Raw genomic sequence first — 22,818 nt, 5'->3', positions numbered from 1 at the left:
GGTAAAATTATGTAACAAATCATTAAACCTACAGCAAAAATCATCCTAATCATACTGCAGTCTAAGTTTGTTAACATTCACTATCCAAAATTCTTTGACTATACCATACAAATTGTATATAGAACTTGTTATAGTGCCAAGGCAAAGATTTTGCCTATGAAACTTGGTAGCAAGATCAGATAAGTAATACTTGCATTGAAAAACACTGAAAGTTACTAGCATTTATATAAAAGGAAAACATTCACTGTTTTCCTTTCTTCCTTTAATTGCAGAGACTGTTTAAAATGCTGTCACTTAAATCAGTGGTCAACACTGCTGTTTAAGGCTGGACAATGTATTAGATCTAGAAAATTCTAAAGGTCTGGTATAAAAATGGGGGTTTAAAATTGCTGAGTATTCAACTATGACACTAAAAAATCCCTGTAATTACCTCTAGAAGAATTTTCTAGATTTTTTTTCTCCAGTATTAATGTTTACATGGTCCTTTGAAGATGAAAAGACTTCTTCAGAGTATCAGCTAGTTACAATTAATACTGGATGTATTTAGCCTAAGTGTTTTATGCAAACAAGACCTTTTGTTTTCTTAATTATGATCATCAAAAGTGATTGGTGCTTCAGGATTTGTTGGGTTTTTTTAACGCATGAACTCTGCAAAATAATTTCTATACGACTTACCTCCTGGAATGGATTTTTGTTTCTTGGAACTGAGCTATAAAAAGAAACAAACAAACTACAACTTAAATTTGATTAGGCATTAATATAAATATGTAAAATAAGTGTATAATACACACATCATATTTATGGAATACTATATAACAGTAGAGATATAAAATAGAACAAGAATTGCCTTTCTGGAAGTATTTTATTTAAATTTGATTTGTTGTGGAAAAATCACTCATTCTACAGGAAATGTATATGTGAATAAATAGGAGTTTTACTTCATCAGTTTTAAAGTTGCTGTGTGAATCATAAGCTTTATGACAACTCTTCTTTTAAAGCTTAAAAGCTCTAACAACAGAGCTGCTAGCTAGGAGCAAATGGAATGAGTAAAAAAATTCATGAACATTAGCACAGTTCATGGCACTTAAAATGCTGCCATAAGGAATGTTAACTAGGTAAGGCAGTCAGACTGCAGTGCCTGCATACATACTGATGCTTTACAATCTCAAAAACTACTACAGGGCAGCAGATATGTGTCCCACTGTCAGGTGTTATAGAAACACTAAGATTAAAATTATTTAAGGAAGAAGAGCTAAGTTACAGTTTGGGTGGTACAGACTCTTCATCTCCATTTGCATACACAGCCCTTGCCATAGGGAGATAGTAGGGAGAGGGGAATAAAAGGGCAAACGCAAAGAGAAACCTCTGAAGGGTCAGACTGCTCTCCTGCCCTTTGCTCACACACCATTACTACCTTCCTGACCTGTACTGGCCTGCAGCTCCAGATAGTCAAATACATAATTTAAAGTGCTGCATTTTTCCCTTCAACTTATTTTTTTCCTTATTTCAACAAGTTTTCTCTGAGTGACCAAGAAAAATTGACTCAACACAGATTGCAGTGTATCAGAAAAACAGCTTTTAAGAAGGAATGGCTATCTCTAAGTTGTTGTTTTGACCTGTCATGGGTGCTACAGACTCCCCATAAATAGAACCGTTAGCCCAATTCTTTCACCCTTTGGGTATGACAAATCCACGTACATTGTGTCATCCTTTCAGAGGCAAAGGCTTGTTTATACTTGACACAGGCTTTATACAGGATATAAAGATACTGTTTTGCTAAGACTGAATTACAGTAATGCAGTTCCTACTTTATTTAAAAAATAGGTAGAAATGTCAGTATTTCTGAAAACAGGAGCAGGTTAGAGATAAAAATTAGTCACTGTTCAAAATAATACTGTTTACTATTTTATTTTGTTATTTCAAACTAGTAATATTTTGTCATGCCAGATTACCTATTATTTTATCATCTACAAAGATATTTGAAGGGAGAATGAGACAAACCCCCATGTAGTTATACTAGAGTTTTGATGTAAAATATCCAAACAAACCCCAAACCAGAAATTAAGTTTTTCCCTATGATGATCATTATAACTACACAGAGTATTTATTATCTTCTGTAAATGCCTATCTTTACATTGTTTAAAGCAACATAGGAAATACATAAGAGTGAGTAAAAATGTTACATGAGAAAACCCCATTGGCTTTGTTAAAATAAGTATTTGCAGTTTTGTACCAAATCCTCAAAAAATGCTATAAAAGCAAAACAAAACAATGCAGGTTGCAATTAAAATGAAACATAAAAGAATGCAATTTTTTTCTTTGATGTTTGCAAAATCTGCTTATCTATGAAATTATACAGTCTGTAATAATACTTTCCAATAATATGTATCTATTATCTGAAACTTGTTTCCTATTACTACTTAAGCTGTCAGAAATAAACTTTCAGTGCTTTAAGAACAGAGGAAATGGGGACAGATTTTACTGCAAATAACCAAAACTAAGTCTGGACCTACTTTATCCATATTTGTCCTGTATTTAACCCCTACAATTAAATGAACCGATTTTTTCCCCACATCTCAGATGAACATTCTTTTTAGAAGTATGTTAAGTCGCTTCCCTGTTTCTAGGATATTAGAGGTGAGACTATCAGCCACAGTTACTGGTCAAAGATAGAAAGCCAAACATATAAATTTATAAACTTCCAGTATAATTCCTCTTCCTCTCTTTGTTGGCAAAATAAACTACATCCAACTCTCTCCTGCGTATGCACAATTCTAAAATTTGCACCTGCCTATCGAGAGCAAATGCAGTGAATTTTTACTGATTTTTTTTTTTTCCAAATTTATTAATGTATTACTGAAGAAGGTTTGTCTTCAAATTTAAATTCATCACAAAGTGATAAAGAAATTTTGGTACACTATCAGATGACTTCTTAATTTAACAGTTAAAACCACAACACAATTTCAAAGAAAACAAGCAGCATTAACTATAAAGAAATCTAACATTTATTATTGCTAAACACCAGTGCACATTCTGTGACTGATCTGATGTATGTGTTGGCAACAAGTTCAGTCACTGGAAGAAAGATGTATTGTTCTTTTTGTAGTGTTACAAAAATGTACTTGGTTGATCCAATTTCCCATTGTGGATTCCTTCAACACCAACTGTCTTGACTTAGAATTAATGATTAAAATTAATTATTTGTAGTGAGCAAGTAAAATAAAACTTGACTTCTTTAGTTAGCCTTTTCACAGAATACAAGGAAGGAAGCAAAACTCACAAACTCACCTGTCACTGCCTCGTAACATCTTGGGGTCAAAATACCGGTAGTCATCTGTCTCCTATTAAAAAGCATGTTTTTAACTCAAAAGACTGGAATTTTGGTTTATGAGTATCTGCTTGTATCTATTACATTAGACATCATCCAAACCAATGTAATTTCCCATTAAAAAATCAATTGTGGTGTCCACTAATATTTATAGTATTTGTACATAACTGAACCACTACAGAATAAACAACAAGCTATGAAGGGTGCTATGGAGCTTTCTGTTTCTGGTTCACCTAGAATTGACTATTACACTATTTAAAAAAAACGCATTGGTTGCATAATAAATCCCAACAGAAAGGCAGTATGCAGAAAGAAAAACTACAGTGCTACCAGCTTAAGAGAAACATCACATGGTTAGCTATGAGTGCTAAAATTTTCCAGATTACAGGGATCTGCTATTGATTTAATATTATAAAACAAAACCAAAACACTTATATGGCAATGAATGCCAAATACAAGACAGATCAAAATTTGCTACTGTTATGTAACTTACCCTTTTCATTTCATGATTTATGACTACTATTAAACCAAATTTAAGCTCTTGAAGAAGAAATGAGTTCCAGAAGAATTTGAAAAGTCTGTCTAAAGTATAAAAACGTTCTTCTTCACACAAAACAATGAAGCACTTCCAATGTTTTTACTGGCAACAAGCAGGATTTTTGCCAATTATTAAGGATGAAAAATAAAACTCCTTAGTACCTCCTTTTGACAATTACTTGGCTTTCTTCTCTTTCTATATTACATTTTCAGCAAAGTACTGTGAAGTTTAGTTTATGGATAAACTGCATACAAGACTACAGTTGATTTCATCTGGGTGCCTACATGCAAAATCTCTGTGTTTTGACGAGTCTGTAGAGCAGAAATAATTCTTCTTGAGTAGTAGACAGATTATCTGGGAAACTTATCGGAGATTGCAAAGCATAAATATCTCTCACACTACAGCATATTTAATATACATGTGGTGGTTACACACATGGAAGACTCTACTTGATATTAAGGACTTTTATGTAATTACATAAAATAAGCCCTTTATCCTGAAATTTGGCTTTTTAAAACATTTAATTTAGATCTATTTTCACACTGAACCTCTATAAAATGCTTTTATATTCTCCACCAGGAATTTCAATGACATTTGTAAAATCTGCCAGCATTAATGATTTTGGCAGCCTTGTATGTGAAGGTGGTATCAAGATTTTTGAAGTAAAGAGAGCTGGAAATGGATAGATATTGCTGGACTGAATCTGAGAGGTATTTGAGAAACCTTTAACTCAGATAAGAGTTGCACCTTCCCTGCTTGTTGGAATGAACTTCAGATTAATGCCAGAATTGAAATCAGAGTTTACAAAAACTATAGTACAAACATCTCATCCTGAATGTATTAAAGCTGTGGGTTTTTTTGCTGTGGGCTTGTGTAAGTAGACACAGAAGAAGTGGTAAAGTAATAGAAATCTGATAAGTTAGTTTGTTGGTTTTTTTTTGTTCCGAGGGTGAAGAGAAAGAAACTCTACTAGACTTTATTTGCTTTAAAAGAGAGCCAGTCTGCCAATAAAAACAACTGTATAGCGCTTTGCTTACACAAAATTGAATTTGTGAATTCCCTAAGCAATTCAGGAATAACACGAATACTTTTGAAATTATAAACTTATTTCCAAGATTTCAGATTAAAATGGAGTAAGTTTGGATTAAGGAAATCCCTCATTTTTAGAATATTTTCTTGTAATGCATGAAAGGTAATCATACAGTATATTCTAAGCCTGAAAGATCCCATACTCAGTGAAAGAGAAGTTATTAACCAAAATACAGTTCCATTCATATAAATCACAAATAAGATTTGTCTACCTCTTAAGTCAATACAAATGTACCTAGTGTATGGACAGACTTAGCAACTTTTTCATTAAAATACTAAAGGTTTACTTACTCAAGAATGAAACTATTTTGTGGAAGATACTTAAAATATTTTCTATAATTCTATAGTTAAGTAGTGATCAGTTTCATTTCTATGGGTTAAAATTTGCATATTTATATATATACTTGACAATATGATTTTTTTTGTTGTTAGGAAGATTTAAGATTTTAATCAATCTCTATTTAGTGACATCAAAACAAAGCAACTATGTTACTAGATTTATGAAATGAACACGACTTTAAGAAAACATAATCCCAAAATCAACTGCTTAAAAGATGCTTTGACCAATAAGTGTTACTATTAAAAAAACTCCAAGTAACTACTTTAAGGTCATCAATGTTTTTAAAAAAATACTTCAAGAAAAAGTGTAACTATAATCAAACAATCCAGACAATTTAAAAGGATTAGTATTATTGCCTTATAAGAACTGTTCTATCTGTTCCTGCTTCTGAAAAACTTGGAATGCACAGGTGTAGACTCATTTGTCCTTTCTCATAGCTGTCCCTGTGAGACAAAAGTAGCAGCAGGGACAAGTAATACACAAAGTGATTTACAGACAACCCCACAGAGTTTTGCATGGTGAATCATTCTGAAGAGGTTTCAACTAGCAATAATATTTCTGAATGTTGTTGGTGCAAGTTTTATATTTCATATATTTATTTTATTGTTGCACTTTATATTTAGAAAATAATTTAAAGTGTTTGCATTCATTGCAATAATTGTTTGACTTCTGAATAATCTGTTCTAATTTTGTGTTACAACTTTTATCTGTATGTATATTTCACACACTCATCACTGTGGTGAGTAAGATTCAATGAACTATAAAATCCACAGAATATTCGGCTTTTTCACCCCTCCCTTTGTATTTTCCCTGTAGTGCAACAGTTTTCTATTGTGAGGAATACAAGAAGACCTCAAACATCACAAGGTGAACAGAGGCCACAGTGGTGTTTTTCTACACATTGTCCTTTTCCAGATACAATTTCACTTCTGACGGTACAGGAAGTCTAAACACATTCCACAATGACTCTGGCTTGCTGCTGTTAGCTGAAACTTACTCAAAAAGTTGTTGTCAATTTCCCTGCAGGTTAAGGGAATTATCTTTTAGGGCTTGTCTGGTGTCCTATGACTTGAAAAGCAGGACTCCCAGTTTTGGGCATGAATACCACACTCTGACATGGCAGTGAAACATGAAACTACTGTCTGACAGACTGGTTCGATCTCTTCTTTTTTAAGTGAGAAGATCAATGTTTTCACTGAATTATGAAAGTGATTGTAGCTGTTTTCTGCTATGTAAATTGTGACAATATCAAGTCAGCAAAAATACCCTACAGGACTTGCAAATTTTTCCAAATCAATTTCTTCTAGCCTAAGGAAACCAGTGTTTGTTTAAAACAAATTGTTTAATTTTTCATCTACTTGTAAGTTATCTGTAGCTTTTAATTTCAGTTTTCTGTATTAAGTGCTCTGAGTGACCCCTACTGGTTGACTAGATGGAAAAGATGTACAGGTCTAATTTTAAGTCTTGCAAATAGGGGACAATCCACTGCCACTGAAAACAGTATTAATTTCTTTGTTCATTAAGAGAAAGCAAATTTTCTGCTAACAATCATGACATATATTATCTATGAAGTATAGTTTAAGAAAAGACAGGGTAACTTGCATGTTGATATTTTTAATATTTTACCTTTATTTTCCTTTACATATAGTTTAATACCTGAAGGTGAAAGTGGACTAAGAAGAATGTGTTAAATCTACAGAAGAGTGAGAGATAGCACAATTGTATCTGTCTGAGGCTGATGTCATTAAAACAGGAAGACTTACAGGATGTGGCAAACATATGAAACCTTTCAAATCACTGAACAGGTGATTTTTTCAGAACACTTTTGTGCAGCACAGGATGGTTGTATATGAGAGTACTACAGGAATGAAACAAATAGCAAGAAAGATTGCTTTGACTATACGCTACATCTAGAAGACAATGCTTTTTTTAGCTGTAAATTCTAGCAAATGTCTTGACTATCTAGCTAACACTTCAGTGATCCAAAAGTTTGCAACTTACATAAGTCTGAGTACATTTTAAGAGAAACAAGGGGAAAAGAGGACTTTTCTGACACAAAACAAACTCTGCCTGCAAACTGAAAAGGCTGTACGAGTACCTAACTGTTTTCCTGTAAATAAGCAAAGCTTTAAAGACATGGGAAACAGTTTTCTTTAACATACCTCTCTGTAACCACTTTACTTCTGAAATTACACTCCTAAAAAAAATTACCTTAATGCAATGAAAATTTCAGTCAGCAGTTCGACTTTTAGAAATTTAGGAGCAAAAGAAACTTGGCATAGCACAAGACTAACAGAAGGTCAGAACAGAAAAAAAACCTCAAAAACATTTGTCCGAACAAGACACAAGAAATTGTAATTGTTTAGAAACTATTTTTATGCAAAATAAAAATTTTGAAATAGTTATTAAAATAGTTCTATTCTTGAGATACAGCATGATTAGATTTAATAGCATTATCATGAAAAAAATTGCCACAGCATACCATGGCTTATTACATATCACATCCTCAAGATTTAATTCATTCCATCTCTTTCCATGTGAAGGCAGTTATACTCACAGGGTTTGACTTCATCTCCATAAGGTTATCCAGTATACGTGTGACTGGTAGATTCTGTAAAATATAATGTGAAATTATTGGAATGCTGAAATGCTTACTAAGAATTATTCACAGGCACACTTATTTATGGAATAAAGACCATTTGAAATACTACTTTAAACAGTTTTTCTCTTATATTTTGTAAATTTTGAGCATTTTTATGCTCAAACAGAAAATGCAATCATAAGGAGCACCTAGCTATGAGATGTGCAAAGGAAGTGTGAAAATATTTAGGTACTACTCATATATGCAGACACGTGATGATGTATTAATTCTTATTTTTAAAATACTTTGCAGTTTAAGGAAAGAATTTAAAGCTGATGACGGTAATAAAAGGTGTGATTCTAAAAAAGTACTAATGTTATTATCAAAGAAAAAAGCAATCCTGACAACAAACTGGAAAGTAATAAACTGAGGAGATTCAAGATGATTTTTCCTTATTTAAGATGGGAAATGTTATTTTGGACAAAAGATGCAAAGTATTACACAGTCAAACGCTTCAATTATAATAAACTCAGGGACAGTTTACATAGCAACGGAAATGGAAATGCATCTTGTTGACACAGTGTATCAAAAAAGGACATTCCAAAGGATGATCTACAAATAACACTGAAAAAACAGTAAAAAACCCCCATGTAAATACCCAAATGACTAAATGAGAAAAAAAGAAAGTTAACTTTAATAGAAATACCACAGACCTACATCAAGTTTAAAAATATGAGGAAGAACAGCATTTTTTTTTTGTTACCCTAAAACACCTGGAGAAGGAATTAAGAGCCAGAAAAAATAAATCCTGAAAATACAGGCATTGTGGGTTCTGCATTAAAAACATGCACACACTAGAGTGAGATTTCCTCCTACTTAGTTCTGATACACTGTGTTTCTAAATTAAATTCTGGTTCTTCCAGTAAGAATTATGTTGAATGATCTTTTTCTAAGAAATCTTGACATCAAAATATTACAGAATCAAGATTTTAAACTGTAAATATTTATTTATTGCCATCTGACAAGAGTGCATATTGGAGAAAATAATGCGTCCTTTACGAGGAAACAGGATTCTGGGAATCACAATTCAAAATTTCAGCTATGAGTTATAAAACCAGTGTATTTTTTTGTTGTTTTCTTTTGGGGAGTGTACATTGAAGTTTGCTGCAAGTTATGCTCAGAAATATCATCTAAAGTTATGTGCATATTTGAAGGTAGCCATGTCATTACAAACACACTTTGACTTTCAAGCACATTTCAAGATTATGGTTGCTGTACATTTACTTATATGGGAAATAGAAATGCTTGACTTGCAACTGGACAGTCACTCTGGATTAGATGCATTTAATACATGCTGTTCTAAGTAAAGACCGAGGGCTTCCTTTTGTTTATGAAGGTCTAGTCTATTTTGAGTATTCCACAGTATAATGCTGAAATCAGTCTTAGTAGCACATACTGGCATCTAATTCCTTAGAAACGGAGATATTCAAAGTCAATTGAAACATTATTTGTTACAGGTCTGAAAACTGGAAGCTATAAAGCGACAGATCTATCCACCAGCAGAATGTGATGTTTGTTTTTTTACTGTACAACTACTTTTATTAATATAACAGAGGTACTGAAAGTTGCTTTTCTAAGTGTTCACAATGCTCAAGTGGTATGACTTTTTTTAACTGGTTTTAAACTTACTTGTTGCTTCAATACCAAGTTCTTCACTCCTTCCATTACAAACTGTGATCCTGTATTCATAACACGTGAAAACAGACTGAAAAACAAAATAAAGATTATATGTAAAAGCTTTTTTAATTTGCATTCTTAAGCTCTATGCTGACATCCAATTCCCATTAAAGTTGATGGGACTTACTATGTACCAATTCACCCAATTTGTAATGAAAAACATTCTTCAACCACATGGCAACCAAGTGTTTGAGAATACACCTATAATCTAGCAGTTAGATCCTCACCTATCAATAACAGTCTTGAGTTCTAGTCTTTAATTCATTGAACAGTTCATTTTACACCTTCAGTTAATGCAAGGATTTGAGTGCTCTTATTCACCAGAGTTAAAAGAGATGCTCAGTGTCTCCAATGAAACAAGCTGTAATTTTTCCAAGAGAGACAGCACCTGAATTCTAACCACTCTGCAGCACAGTTTCCTTATGACAGTGACAGTGCATTTCTGAAAGTAAAGCTGGCAATGAGGATTCAAATCCTCTCAAGCATGGAACACCTTAATGAAAAAGCAGTGTGTTCTTGCATTCTTAACAGTCTCTAAACCATGGAGAGAACCAGTTTTGAATACATGGGGCTGTTCTTCTGCCATTGACTAAATAAAGCTCAAAATTATGGCTGTCATACATCAATTTCCCGGTGCCAAACTAACATGGCAGTGCAGGCAGCACTATATTAAGGTACTTTGTGTATTTAGTCACAGACCCCTTTATTTTGTAGGGAATTTTTTTTATTCTGGGCCTAATATAACACTAATTACACTTTCAGTACCACTGAATTAAGCTAAAAGAACCCAAAGGCTTACAGAAAATTAATCAAAAGCATACCCCAAAGGTTTAGGTGTAGTGTTTCCATAGCTGGTTGGAGCCGAAGCCATCTTAGTGAAAGCCCTGTGAAAGCAGGGACAGAAATCAAATGCTTATCTTGTGGCACCTACTGTTGTAGAATGTTCCACTCTGACCATATGAAAGTGAAAAAACTTCTGCTTCTCAAACTCTTTCAGGAAGTAACGGTTTATTACATGCATCCCTCTTGTCTAGAAACACAAAAGTTAAGAAACTGGAAGGAATTACGTATTATACATAAAAGACAAAGACTTTAGTTTCATATCATGTAGAATTAGAATAACTGACAGGCAGCATAGATCGCCCTTCAGGATGAACCAAAACAATCTGGAGTCTGAATCAGTGCAACCTTTAATTTAATTAAATAAGTTGCTTCTGTCTTGGATCATTAAGTGCACTACTCTGTCACATTCAGTGGTGCTATGGCATTACTGGAGTTTTCTTTTAAAATAAGATTTGCATGTATTACCATAAGAAACACAGCAAAGAATGGCAACTTACTATGTATGAGAAGTAACACACAATTCTTTGATAGCAATGTTGAGTTCTGTAAAATTACCCAGCTATAGCCTTACACAGGAGAAAAAAGAAATTACTTACTTCCATTGTTTTATGTAGCTCAAAGGAGCAAGGTTACAACCTGCATCCATCAATGCTTTTTTATATTGCTCCAAATCAATCTGAAATTATGAAGTGAAAAATTGCAGAAAGCTGAAATTACCCTTGATTTTCTTTATGTGGAAAGACAAGATACCCTTATCTACAAAGTTAAAAATTATGAGTCTTAATCCCATCTCCTACTAAGTATGAAAATATAACTTAAAATGCTATTTACCATTAGCAGCTCTCATTAAACTTAAACTTAGCAGTTTTTGTGAAATTAAATCCTGTGCACTTTCAGAATACTGATTTTTGTAAAATACCACAGAAGCAAATAATGTAAGTGAAAAGAAGTTAATATACATTTATAAGAATACTTTATTTTTTGCCTAACTCATATTTTTTCTACAACATATTTCTAGAATAAGAATCTTCCTGGAAATGAATCCTAAATTTAAAAAAAAATAAAATTAATAGTTTCCTGAGTTACTCTGATATTGGCACAAAAATAATTTCTCCTTTATTCATGTGTTAGTCAACTGACCCAATTATTTTAATTATACAAGGACAGAGCGAAAAGAGTCATATTAACATTTTGTTTTATCTACTTCTGTTGAGCAGCAGAGCAGAAAAATAGAAAGCATGCCAAGATGTGTCTTGAAGTTACTCTGAACTAAGTATTTCAAAAGATAATCTTCTTTCTTACTAGTCATTTATATTCTTTTAAATGGTGGCTAAAGCTTTGTCAGCAGACTCCCTGATAACAGTACAAAATTTATGTAAAGTTTCAATATTTCCTGGACCTACAATACTTCAATTCAAAGAGAAGCATAATTATCTTTCTAGTGCTGAAATGACTGAGAAAAATTCTGAGTGGCAGAATTTGGTGTTGGAAGCTGTAAAGAACATACATACCTCTGAAGGTGCCTGAGCTGAGCTTATGTAATAGATGAGAAATAATCGCATTTTGTCTTCTGGAGTTCCCGCTGCAGTGAAGAAAAAATAGAATAAAAATTCAATTGTAACTATGCTGCTATGTTAATTGCTTTTAAGTAATAATAAATAAGTACATTCAGACCTTTAGTTATGACAATAATCCTTAACTATAATCATGGCCTTTTTCAGTGTATAAAATGGCAGAAATACAATTTTATTAAGAGCTGGGTTAGACTGGCTCACTCTTTCTGAAGTTTTACTTACACTTCCCCCTTTTGCTTGTAGCAAATACTATTCTTCAATTAACATACTTCTTAAATTATGTAGTGGTATTATGTCTTATTTTATGTGGGGATTGCAAGCATTTCTAAGGATTAAATCCACGAAAAAGGAAACTAAAGGAAAATTGTATCAATAAAAGCCACAGCACGTTAGTTCTTAGATCTCCAGCTTGTTTATGCATCTCTATGGTTGACTGTAGTGCAACACTTGAGGGCTGCAAATGCATTTATGTGAACTTTTGGTCAGGAAAAAAATCCTGAACTTCCAACTGCTACGTATTCCTGGGAAGCATTATCAATGGCAATGAAAATTCATCTTAGCCAGATCAAAGTGATAATGTGGCCATCCCTGTGTTACTTGGACTATATTCTACTTCAGCAGATTTTGAACACCTTCTACTTCTTTCTAGAAGTGAATTGCTATTAGTAAAGACCATAGCTTCAAATAAAGGTTTCAGAAGTACAACTTCTCAAAACAAACATTTCAAATTCAGAATCAAATATTTCATTAAAAAAGCTTTATAATTTTAGCTATAGTATAGTATTTTATAAACATTCACTTTCTTGTACTTGTGGATAAAGAAAAAAGGCAATTTTTCCCTTGTTTTTGGTTTGTTTTGGGTTCCCTCCTCCACTATGGAATGTGAATCATGTTAGCTGTGGATCAGAACACCTTGTCTAATCTGCAACTTCTGTAATATGTGAACATGTATTTAGTTTGGCAGAAGTTAAGAGTAAGCACTGTCATAATGAACATTTATGACTTGGTACATTTTTTTCTGGGAAACAAGTTTTATTTGCCTTTACGAAATACCAGTAAGCCAGTGTCTTTGTTTAGCCAGCTGTTCTATCATCCAATGACCCTTTCCCACATGGGAAGGGGAATCAGGAAAAGGAAAGAAGACCCACAGGTTGAAATAAAAACGGGTTTAATAAAATAATAAAACCACCTATTATTAGTACTAAAATAAAATACGCTAAGCTATACTCAGCCCATGTAAGGGTCATGAACTGCACACTTCCAGCAGGGAATGCCAGGTGTCAAACACTGCGAGCACCACAGCTCCAGTGAAAGCGCGGCAATCACAGCAAATGGGGGAGTAGGCCTTGGGAGCAGAAGGACTGGTGAGACCCTTCAGGGCTGGTGACCACTGAGGAAAGAGATCTGTCCCCAGCAAACGTTTCAATTTATAGTGAGCATGACATCTACAGTACGGAATACTTCTGTGGTTCAGCTTGCCTCAGCTTTCACTCCTTCCAGCTTCAGCACCTGGCTAACTCAAAACTGCCAAAGACCTCTATCCCTACAGAAACAGGGAGGGAGAATGCTAAATGTTCTGAAGAAAAATTAACTTGGTAAACCTAGAGCAGAACAATTTTATTTTCCATTCAAAAAACAGAAGGCAGCCTTTAGGGCTACCAGTTATCAACTGGAGCAAAGCAAAACCAGTAAGTCCATTTTTATCACTACTCCAGGATATAATAATATCCCCTGAACTGGCAGGCAGCTAATAGCCCCGAGCGGTAGACTAGTACAACACAGTAGAAATGGGAGGCTGAAGCCTGAAGCTGTTAAGTGGTCAAGCATAAGTGCTTTTGTGAAGAGCTTTGCAGATAACATTGACAACATATTTCCACAGATAATTCTCACCACTGAAAGCATTGGAAGACTTGACACAATACTCCTTAAAAATGTTTTCTGCTGGTATTTCTCAGTGAATCACAAAATAGGAAGCTGGCCTATTTTACAAGATGACTGATATGATACATCAGGCTTGGAAAACTATTTGCTTTATTCTGCAATCTAAAAATGCATAGGAAATGTGGATTCAGGTACACAGTAATTGATCCAACAGGAAATACAAGAATTTCTGTTTTCATATCTAAGTTCATGCAAACATAAATGCTGAAATCAACAGTTCTGAACAGTATTAATTTGTAGTGATGCTTAATAAAAGTACAGATTATACATATTCCTTTTAGCTTCATATTAACAACTATTGTCTGTACTGAACTACAGATTGATGCCTGACATTAGATTTTCTGAAAGTCTGTTAGTTTCTAGACTTGTTACAAGATCTAAGATTTTACCTCAGACTTCTACCAACAGTGTACTAATTCTTCTACTGCCTTTTGATTCTCTGGCACAAACACTAATGAAACATTTTTTTAAAAATGTCAGCAGGATTTATGTATTATCTTTCTATAAACATGCATTATTAGACAAACTCTGAGCAGAGATTATGTGCAATAAGTAGCTACAAGACTATACACATAAGCATGGAGTAAGAAAACACTTCCTTAAAGGGCATACTGGGAAAAGCGCAGTAACCCTGTAACTCTAAATGCTTGCAGTTTGCCAATGTACTAGCCAACATTGAGACAAGCCAGTGGTCATAACTAAGTTTTACAATCTTGCTCTGCAGGTTATTTTGTTCCAGCCGACTGGTATCAGATCATATTGAAATGCATCAGAGGATTTCACATATCTCAGGTTGCGAGAGGCTGAAAGGAGAACTGATGCTATAATACTATGAAAAGCTGAGAACCCATTCTAGTCTCAGGCTTTTACAGAAAGACTCCTAGTGACACCTAATAGAGAATGTGAGCATTATCCAGTGGGTAAACCTTCGTTACGTATGAACCATAAACAAAACAGAAGCTGGGATGCATGGCTGTTGGATGATGGAAACAGACATGCCACAGTTGGGTCAATGTCTGTAAAACTTCAGGTGAGTCTCAAAGTGAACTGGCCAATTTATGTTTTGCTTTCCTTCTCTCCACTTTCTCCCATTCATCTTTTTCCTCACCCAAACATGAGCTACTTACACTGCAACTCCTTGATCTAACCAAGTTCTATGAAATGCCCTTGTTCATTCTCTTTGTCAGGTGTGTATGCATTATAAAACACACAGTAGGATTTTAAAGAATCAGCATTCTATAGTTATATTAATTCCATTCCATGCTATACTAATAGATACTGGAGAAAAATGGAAGGTAAAATATTTTCAATTAGGAAAGGATTTTAGAGGAGCTGCAAAAGTTGCCAATATTTTGGATACTACTCAACCCAAATACTATACTCACTAGAATGCTCCTGAAACTCAATAAAAAGTTGTCTTCTTTACAAGTCGTGCACAGCCAGCACATAAGCTTTTTATCAACCCTGAAATCCCAGCAGATACAGTTTTATGGTATATCTTAATAAATTTCATACCAAGTTCAGATTTGAAGTACTCACCATCTGGGTCAGAAATCATGTCCAGAAGAGATTTATCCAAAGTGGATTTGCTCATTATTTTTTCCTCATATTCAAAATACACATCCAGCTTTCGACTCTGTTTAAGATTAAATGTTAGGGTTAACATCTTAACACTGTGAAAGAGTATTTATTTCCTCTTTAAAAAGGTATATAGTTGTAAGTATCACAACTGTTTTTTTAAAAAATATTTTAAAATAAATTATCAGTAAAAATAACTAACTCTTGCACTACAATATGTTTTTATTAACTCTCAGAAAACTGATGCTTATGCAATTCTGATTAAAATGCAGGCTAAGCAAGAGATGTCTGACATGCTAATATTAAATTGGAAGAGGAACTTTGTCTTCCACTATGGTTTTGCCACAACTGAAAACTACATAGCAACATACGTAATGTTATGCTGTAACAGGAAAAAATAATGTTCAAGTGACTATTATGTCAAATCTATGCTGATCCTTAAGTTTCTCAGTCAATGAAGCAATTACTCAATGCAGATAAATGTGAGAAATTCCTAAATACACTAAAGCGTCATCCCAGAGAAAAGTTCACAACTGCCAACTTCGGCTACTACTGAAATAACTACCTCAGATCAAAGGTTTGCAATAACTCATTAAAAGATTGAGGACTTCATAATTAAATTATCTCAAGAGCACCGGAAAAGAAGTCTCTCATTATACAATGACACATGTAGATCAAACTGTGAAAATCCTTTTGTAGGGAGGATAGCACAGGGACTGCACAAAATCAATGAGGCAAAAGCTTTATGGAAGACATCAAATGGCCATGCAATTAATGACTGCATTGCAATGCATCTGCACGAACAGCCAAGCTTTGTACTTCTCAACCATCATACCATGAACTTACAATGTAAAGACAGAAAAAGGCATTCCAAAACTGATTTTAAAAACTTCTGTTACATCACAGAACATTATGAGTGTTTGAACAATAAAATGTAGCAGCAGAAGAGGTTACACTTACTCAGCTTACAAAACATGAATAACCATTAACTAACTCAGTCTTGGTGTTGGGATACATTCAGCCAGGTATTGGCTCAAAAAAGAGACAAGCAGAATGGATCTCCATCTTGTTGCCTTGGAAGTGTTTTAGCTCCACATCATATCCCTTGGGAGACTGAAATGATACTGCCAGAGTGAGGCAAGAGGCCCTGGAGCTTTTCTTGGGTTGATAGATTCAGGAAATTTTGTCTGATAATAACAAGGCGTGCAAAACTTCTATGGCACCTTCTAACCCAGTGCAGTGGTTGTTGTATGAAAACAACGTAAAAACTAGGTTTCATATGTTTTTGAGCTGTACTAAAATTATTCCTGAATTCACAAACAAGGAAATGGAATTTTAATACACATTTATTTCACCACCATTCAAACAAAAGGAGAAAAAGGGGGGAAAGGGGGGAAAAAAGAAGAGGTACTTCTCTAGCTGAAGGATATTGAGATATTTCACCTGGCGAGTCTTATAATTCATAAAAAAAAAGAGTTGGAGATAAGAATACAAAATTAAAGTAGATGTAACTCACAAGCATATTTTAATATTGAAAGCCTTTGGCAATCAGTTTATGAGGAAGGTAGCTATGTAACACTTCTATTTCTCCTTCACCTTCTACCGAACTCACTGAGAAGAGCAGTTACTTGCTGAACAGCAACTTTAAAGCCTTTGTGGAAGCTTCTAGTTACAACTCACAAGTAAATTACCATGGAGAGTGATCAAAAAATGTCCAGTCACTACTTTTATGGGCAGAAGGATGTCTTCTGTTGTTTGTCACAGTGATTAAAACTACACTGATAGGAAAAAAAAAAAAAAAAAAAGAGGGGGAAAAAAAAGACAGGAGGGGGGAAAAAGACAGGTTATGTTACACTAGTTTAAAGTCTGAATAGAACTGAACTACCAGCCTTTTTCCAAGTCCTTACTTGAGATGTAATCTGGCATCTGGCATGTCAGAAATATTCTAGAGCATCTTGGAGACTACCTGCGTTATCGTTTCCTTAACTCTCTCTAGAGAGATAAAATAATTGCAAAGAAACTCCTACAATTTTTCTAGTCTTTCCATTACACTCACTTGCCTTTTGTGTTTTATCTACATTTGTACCTTTTTATATGGAGCTAAATTAAATGCTTTTAAGATTGAAACATTTTTACCAGACAAAAGGCATCCAAGAAAGGATTGTGTAGAAACTTAATCTTATTAAGATAAACACAGTGGTTTTGAATTTGGAAAACTTATGTTAGCTAGCGATCTAGGAAAAATTCACTCAGATGGCATGTACAACATAAAAAAATTTTAAAATTAACTAATTCATTGTATTTGTTTACAGACTAAATTAAAAAAAAAATTCAAACATGAGATACTTTAATTTGTAAAAACAGATTTACAGTTAACTTACTTGGAGCATAAACTAGGTAAACTTCTCAACCACGTGCAACTTTATGACTCTTTGACTAGGACTGCCGATAGTTTAACTGCAGCAAAAACTCACCAGTTGGATATATTTGCTATACTTTGAGCCTAAAATGAAACTTTACTCATACAAGTACACTCACTCCCTCAAAAAATTTGGGACAATTTCTTTTGAAGTGTGAAGTTAGCACACTTTGGTAAAAAAAAAACACAAAAAAACCACCTGACAATCCTAAAACTTCAGATCCTTTCTTTCTCTCCACAACAGGGACATCAGAGATAAGCAGCAATATAAAATTTTTTACTCTTTTTGATGCAACAAAAGCAAAAGCTAAAGAGATGGATCAGTGTGTTGAGGTTATCCAGCTGCTTCCTCACTAGGTAACTAATGAGGGTTACTAGCAAAGATACTAATTAGGGAAATATTTTTCTTAGCCTGGATTGCTAGGAATTAGATGGACACCTAATAAAATTTCATACAGAATACTCAATAGCCTTAAACACTACTAGTTACCTTTTGACAGATTTCCCAGATATGCCACATCAATGAGAGTTACTTCTTGAAGAGCCAACTTGTCTAAGGAGTGCTGATAAGGAGAAGATGTCCCATTTAATTTAAGTACAATTTTGTTCACTCAATGGCAGACTCACAGACATGCCAAGAGGAAAAGCTGGGGAAAAGGAGCTAAACAATCCTGTAGATTCAATAAAAAAGACAGCAGAGAAGAAGTTCTTATGGGTGCCAAACTGGCAAGCAAGGTGAAGAAAAATAATAATAAAACCCAATAATAAAATCAAGATGCATTTACAATTACAGTTATTCCCTTCCTGCCTCCTGTTCTTCATTTTGTTTTATGACATCTTGTTTCACAACAACTTCATTTAGCAGACCTTTCTGGCTGCCAATTCAGGAAGAGGATCCGTATTGCAGTTAAAGTGCTACACTTCAGCTTGCTTTGTTTTTTTCTTTGTTTGGCTTTTTGTGTTGTGCTGATTTATTTGTTTGGTTTTTTTGCGGTTTTTTTTGGGGGGGCATGTTTTTTGTTGTTTGCTTGGTTTGTATTCGTGTTTTTTTAAAATATACTTGAGAAAGCTTTTCAACTTAGCCTCTTTAGAAATAGGCTGTTTGTAAGCCAAAACTTATTTTAGGGAAAACCTCTGCCTGAGCACAATACTTCAAAACAAACACAAAATTCCTTTGTTTTTAAGCAGAGAAGTGAAAGCAGGACCTATGGAAATCTCTTAGAGGGTCATTTTTGTGAGTTCACTCCTATGCTCTTTACAGTCCAAAGATTATTCCTTTTATTAAGCAGGAGAACATGCAGAAGAGACATTTTCTAAGAAATTACTAGGAGGAATTTCTCAAACATACTGACAGAAAACCAGAAACAACTGTAATGGAATTCAGAAAAAGCTGATGTTTTCTGGAAAGTTACTCAATTATCAGTTCTGAAATACAGAAAAGACAGCCTGGACCACTGTGATGTGTATTTCACAAACACATATTGCTTCTGTTCATATAGTAAGACAAAAACATAACTTCATTTAAAACACAGTAGGTAAAACAGTAGAATTCCTTTACAAAATATGTATTTCATAATTTGAAAGTCTATCAGCAATCACAATAATGAAGCCATTCCAGGTATCAGGGCTTGAGAGCAAGCAAAATTGGAGATACATGATTATAAAAATTACGTCAGATATAAAGAAAAACCCTAAACCAAAGAAATGTTAAGTAATCTAGGACAGATAATAATTTACATTAAAATCTGCCACTTAGATTAATATGTATAGAATTCCACCAAAATATTCTCTAATCTATCAGCTCTTCAGTTAATCATTTTAGAAAAGTGTACATATACACCTTTTTATATGCCATGATTTAACACACTTCATATTAGAATGACATGCAAAGATAAACATTATTTGAAACTCTAAAGCAGCTAGAAAGGCGTTGGTAATTCTAGTCCTAAATCTGTTATCTGCTGGGCACAGTCCTTCAGTCACCAACTTCTTCAGAGAAAAATAAAATAAATCAATGCAAAACAGGGATGCATTTGTTCTAAGCACTGACAATAAATACTTGATGGTTCACTTAGTGAAAAAAAGTGATGCATTCTTTCCATTATTTCACTAAACACTTAGATATGCCAGAAAATTGCCAGGACTCCTAAGTATGTGATTAATTTTGGGTTTCCTCTTGCTGTGTTTTAAAAAATGATCCAAGAGAATGTGGAAAGCAGATGTAAACTGAACACTAAAGATGACCACAAGCAAAACTAAATTCACTTAGTGTATCTAAAGTAGGTCTCGGCATTCTTTGCATTGATTCTCATATATGTAGTGCAGAAAAATGCTCAAATGCTTAATGTTGCAATAAACTCCATAATGGACAATGTGAACAGTCTATTTTGAAGTATGAATGTACTTCTAGATTATCTTAAAAGTGAAATAACAGTAACCTGAAGAAAAGCATTGTGCCTCGCCAGCTCCTCATGCCAAAAAAACCCTAAAATCTTTGTTATCCTAATCTGGCTTAATTATTTAACTGTGTATAAAAGATATTAACCACAGTCTCAAGGTGCCATCAGAAGGACTTTAAAAAGTACTGGCTGAGATACTGCCCTTCTTGAGAGTATTTTTGAAGAATCTATTAGGCAGTATATCATCCCGCACATTAAAATTCCACAGCTTGAGATAGAAAGATACTTCTTGTAACACTACAGGGTGAAAAGAGGGGAGAAAATGGACAGCAGCACAAAGCACTTGAAAGAAACTTTACATTCATTCAGTAAAATGGCTTTAGTGTAGATAAATTCCAACAGAAAAACATGTGCTTCTGCACTAGTTTAAGATAGTTTCCTAAATATCTGGAGATGAAGAAAGTGATTCTTTTGAAATTAAAAGATGATACAGATGCACATATCATCAACATATTGAAGAAACTGTGTGCCCATTTGGCTGACAATCTTCTTTGAGAGCTATACAAAAAGAAGGTAAGGAGCTTGAGCACTGTGCCATACCATAATTAAGAATCCTTTAGGGAGACATGGATCACCACTCCCTGGCATCTCTTTAATAGCAGGCTCCCTTTCTGAGAGGAGAGCCTAAAGGCTAGTGAAGTGTGACAGCAGAGGGACCCCAAGGTAACTCCTTCTACCTCTAAGTAACGGAAAAGTGTGTCACTTTCACATAATGAAGAATGAACAAGTGATCTGGCTCTGGTCCACTGCCAAGGGGACACTGACAATCAAAACTGATGTTATTGCCATTCTACTTCCTGCCCTGAAACCTGGCTTCCATCCAACAAATAATATAGAAAATACTACTGGGGAAAGCCTGCCATTACCAGCTCAGTATCTTTCTCAGAAAAGTGAATTTACAGACAAAGCACCAAATAAAACATTGACATTGTCAACGTCTATTTTTGCTCAATGGTACTAATGTACCACTTTTAAATTGCCAGATAGGAAAATTGATATGCAAAAGCACATAAACTAGCCCCTAGAGTAATGAGACCAATATAGGCACACACAGCTCTTCCCCAGTTTTATAAATACGTAAAATTAATTCATTAACATTCAGAATTAATCATTTGTTCATTTATAGCACTTTAAAAAAAACAACAGTAGTAGTCTTAAGGACAGATACTACGCACTTTACAAATGTTAAAGCTTCAAAACACTGCCTTCCCTGAGTTCTAAATAGCATGGTGTAAAATTTTCTAACTACTGATTTCAGTGAGACTTGGTGCTTTCAAAAATAGAATTTCAGTGTTTCTGAAAGCCTCACTTGCAATTTCTGTTCTCATACTGCAAAACCAGATGCATCTTCCAGTTTATCCTAGTAGTAACCATGGTCTTGATACTGAAACCATCATCACGTTCTCTCATACAAGAGCAGCAGACTTAGAAAGGAGGACAAGCACCCTTCTAAAGTGCTTAAATTATGCACAAGGTATCTAACACAGACCCCGCTGGAAAGACCAGGTAGTTTAGTAGTTACTAAACTAGCATCATTATTACCACACCTATGGGTATCACTTACATTGGTGAACAGAAAACAGTACCCTTCTGATAAAAACATACAGAAAACGGCTTAGCCTGAAGTCATAACTTGCCATGACACATTTCTAAACACTTCCATCATAAGCTTATTTTAGAAAGACTTCAATCCACAATAAAAATTGTGGCCATCATAAAAAAATAAAAATAAATTAGAGCATACCAGTAAATTCTGGTAAGAAAAAACTGGACGTGTTTACTTCACTTTCCATGAAGAGGCATTCAAAATTCATTCCCTCTCACCCTTGCATACTAAGTAATGCGATACAGTGATTTCTGTAAAAGGTAGCTCAGTTGAGAAGGCTCTGTTTCTTATCTCACTTCACCTGCTCAAATATATTTCTCCAAGTAAGGAGTACTACTGACAGAAAACTGAAGTTCGAGAGCAATCATACCTTTATATGCTCCAAAACAGCTGTTGCAACATTTGTATGAAGATCAATGAGCCTCTTCTTTTCCAGAAGCTCTGGAAGAGAGCTGAAGAGATTAAATACAAACTAACATGCTGAGTTGCACAGTTAGCTGAATTGTGTATTGTAAGCAGTTGGTACAAAAATATTTATAGAATCATAAACCAGTTCGGGTTGGAAGGGACCTCTGAAGATGAGTAAAATTTAAAATTATAGAATACTAGACTGTTATCTAAAAAATTACAAAGTATAGATGTACTGTGAATGCTATCCACATGTAGTAAACCCAAGATTTTTACCTTGGCTAGCAAAAAATACACATAATGATCAACAACAGATGTATGTCTTGCCTACCTAAACTAGCATTATGGCTAATATAATCAACATTTAGTTAATGTCT

The 22,818-nt window shown here is 34.2% G+C and overlaps 1 protein-coding gene across 1 annotated transcript in view; it reads right to left on the bottom strand.

Annotated features, from left to right (window-relative positions):
- SCFD1 (sec1 family domain containing 1) overlaps positions 1–22,818 on the bottom strand; it is a 50,189-nt gene that overhangs the window by 5,273 nt on the left and 22,098 nt on the right. The window contains exons 14-22 of the mRNA XM_051620434.1: positions 22,404–22,485; positions 15,511–15,607; positions 11,968–12,038; positions 11,053–11,132; positions 10,435–10,497; positions 9,566–9,641; positions 7,853–7,906; positions 3,289–3,341; positions 676–709 (exon numbers count right to left, since the gene is read on the bottom strand). Of these exons, the coding sequence (XP_051476394.1) occupies positions 676–709; positions 3,289–3,341; positions 7,853–7,906; positions 9,566–9,641; positions 10,435–10,497; positions 11,053–11,132; positions 11,968–12,038; positions 15,511–15,607; positions 22,404–22,485 (610 nt within the window). The remainder of the gene's footprint in view (positions 1–675; positions 710–3,288; positions 3,342–7,852; positions 7,907–9,565; positions 9,642–10,434; positions 10,498–11,052; positions 11,133–11,967; positions 12,039–15,510; positions 15,608–22,403; positions 22,486–22,818) is intronic.

The sequence above is a fragment of the Apus apus genome, chromosome 5, assembly GCF_020740795.1.
Source record: "Apus apus isolate bApuApu2 chromosome 5, bApuApu2.pri.cur, whole genome shotgun sequence".
Lineage (NCBI taxonomy): Eukaryota > Metazoa > Chordata > Aves > Apodiformes > Apodidae > Apus > Apus apus.
This window is presented reverse-complemented; position numbering and strand designations above follow the sequence as displayed.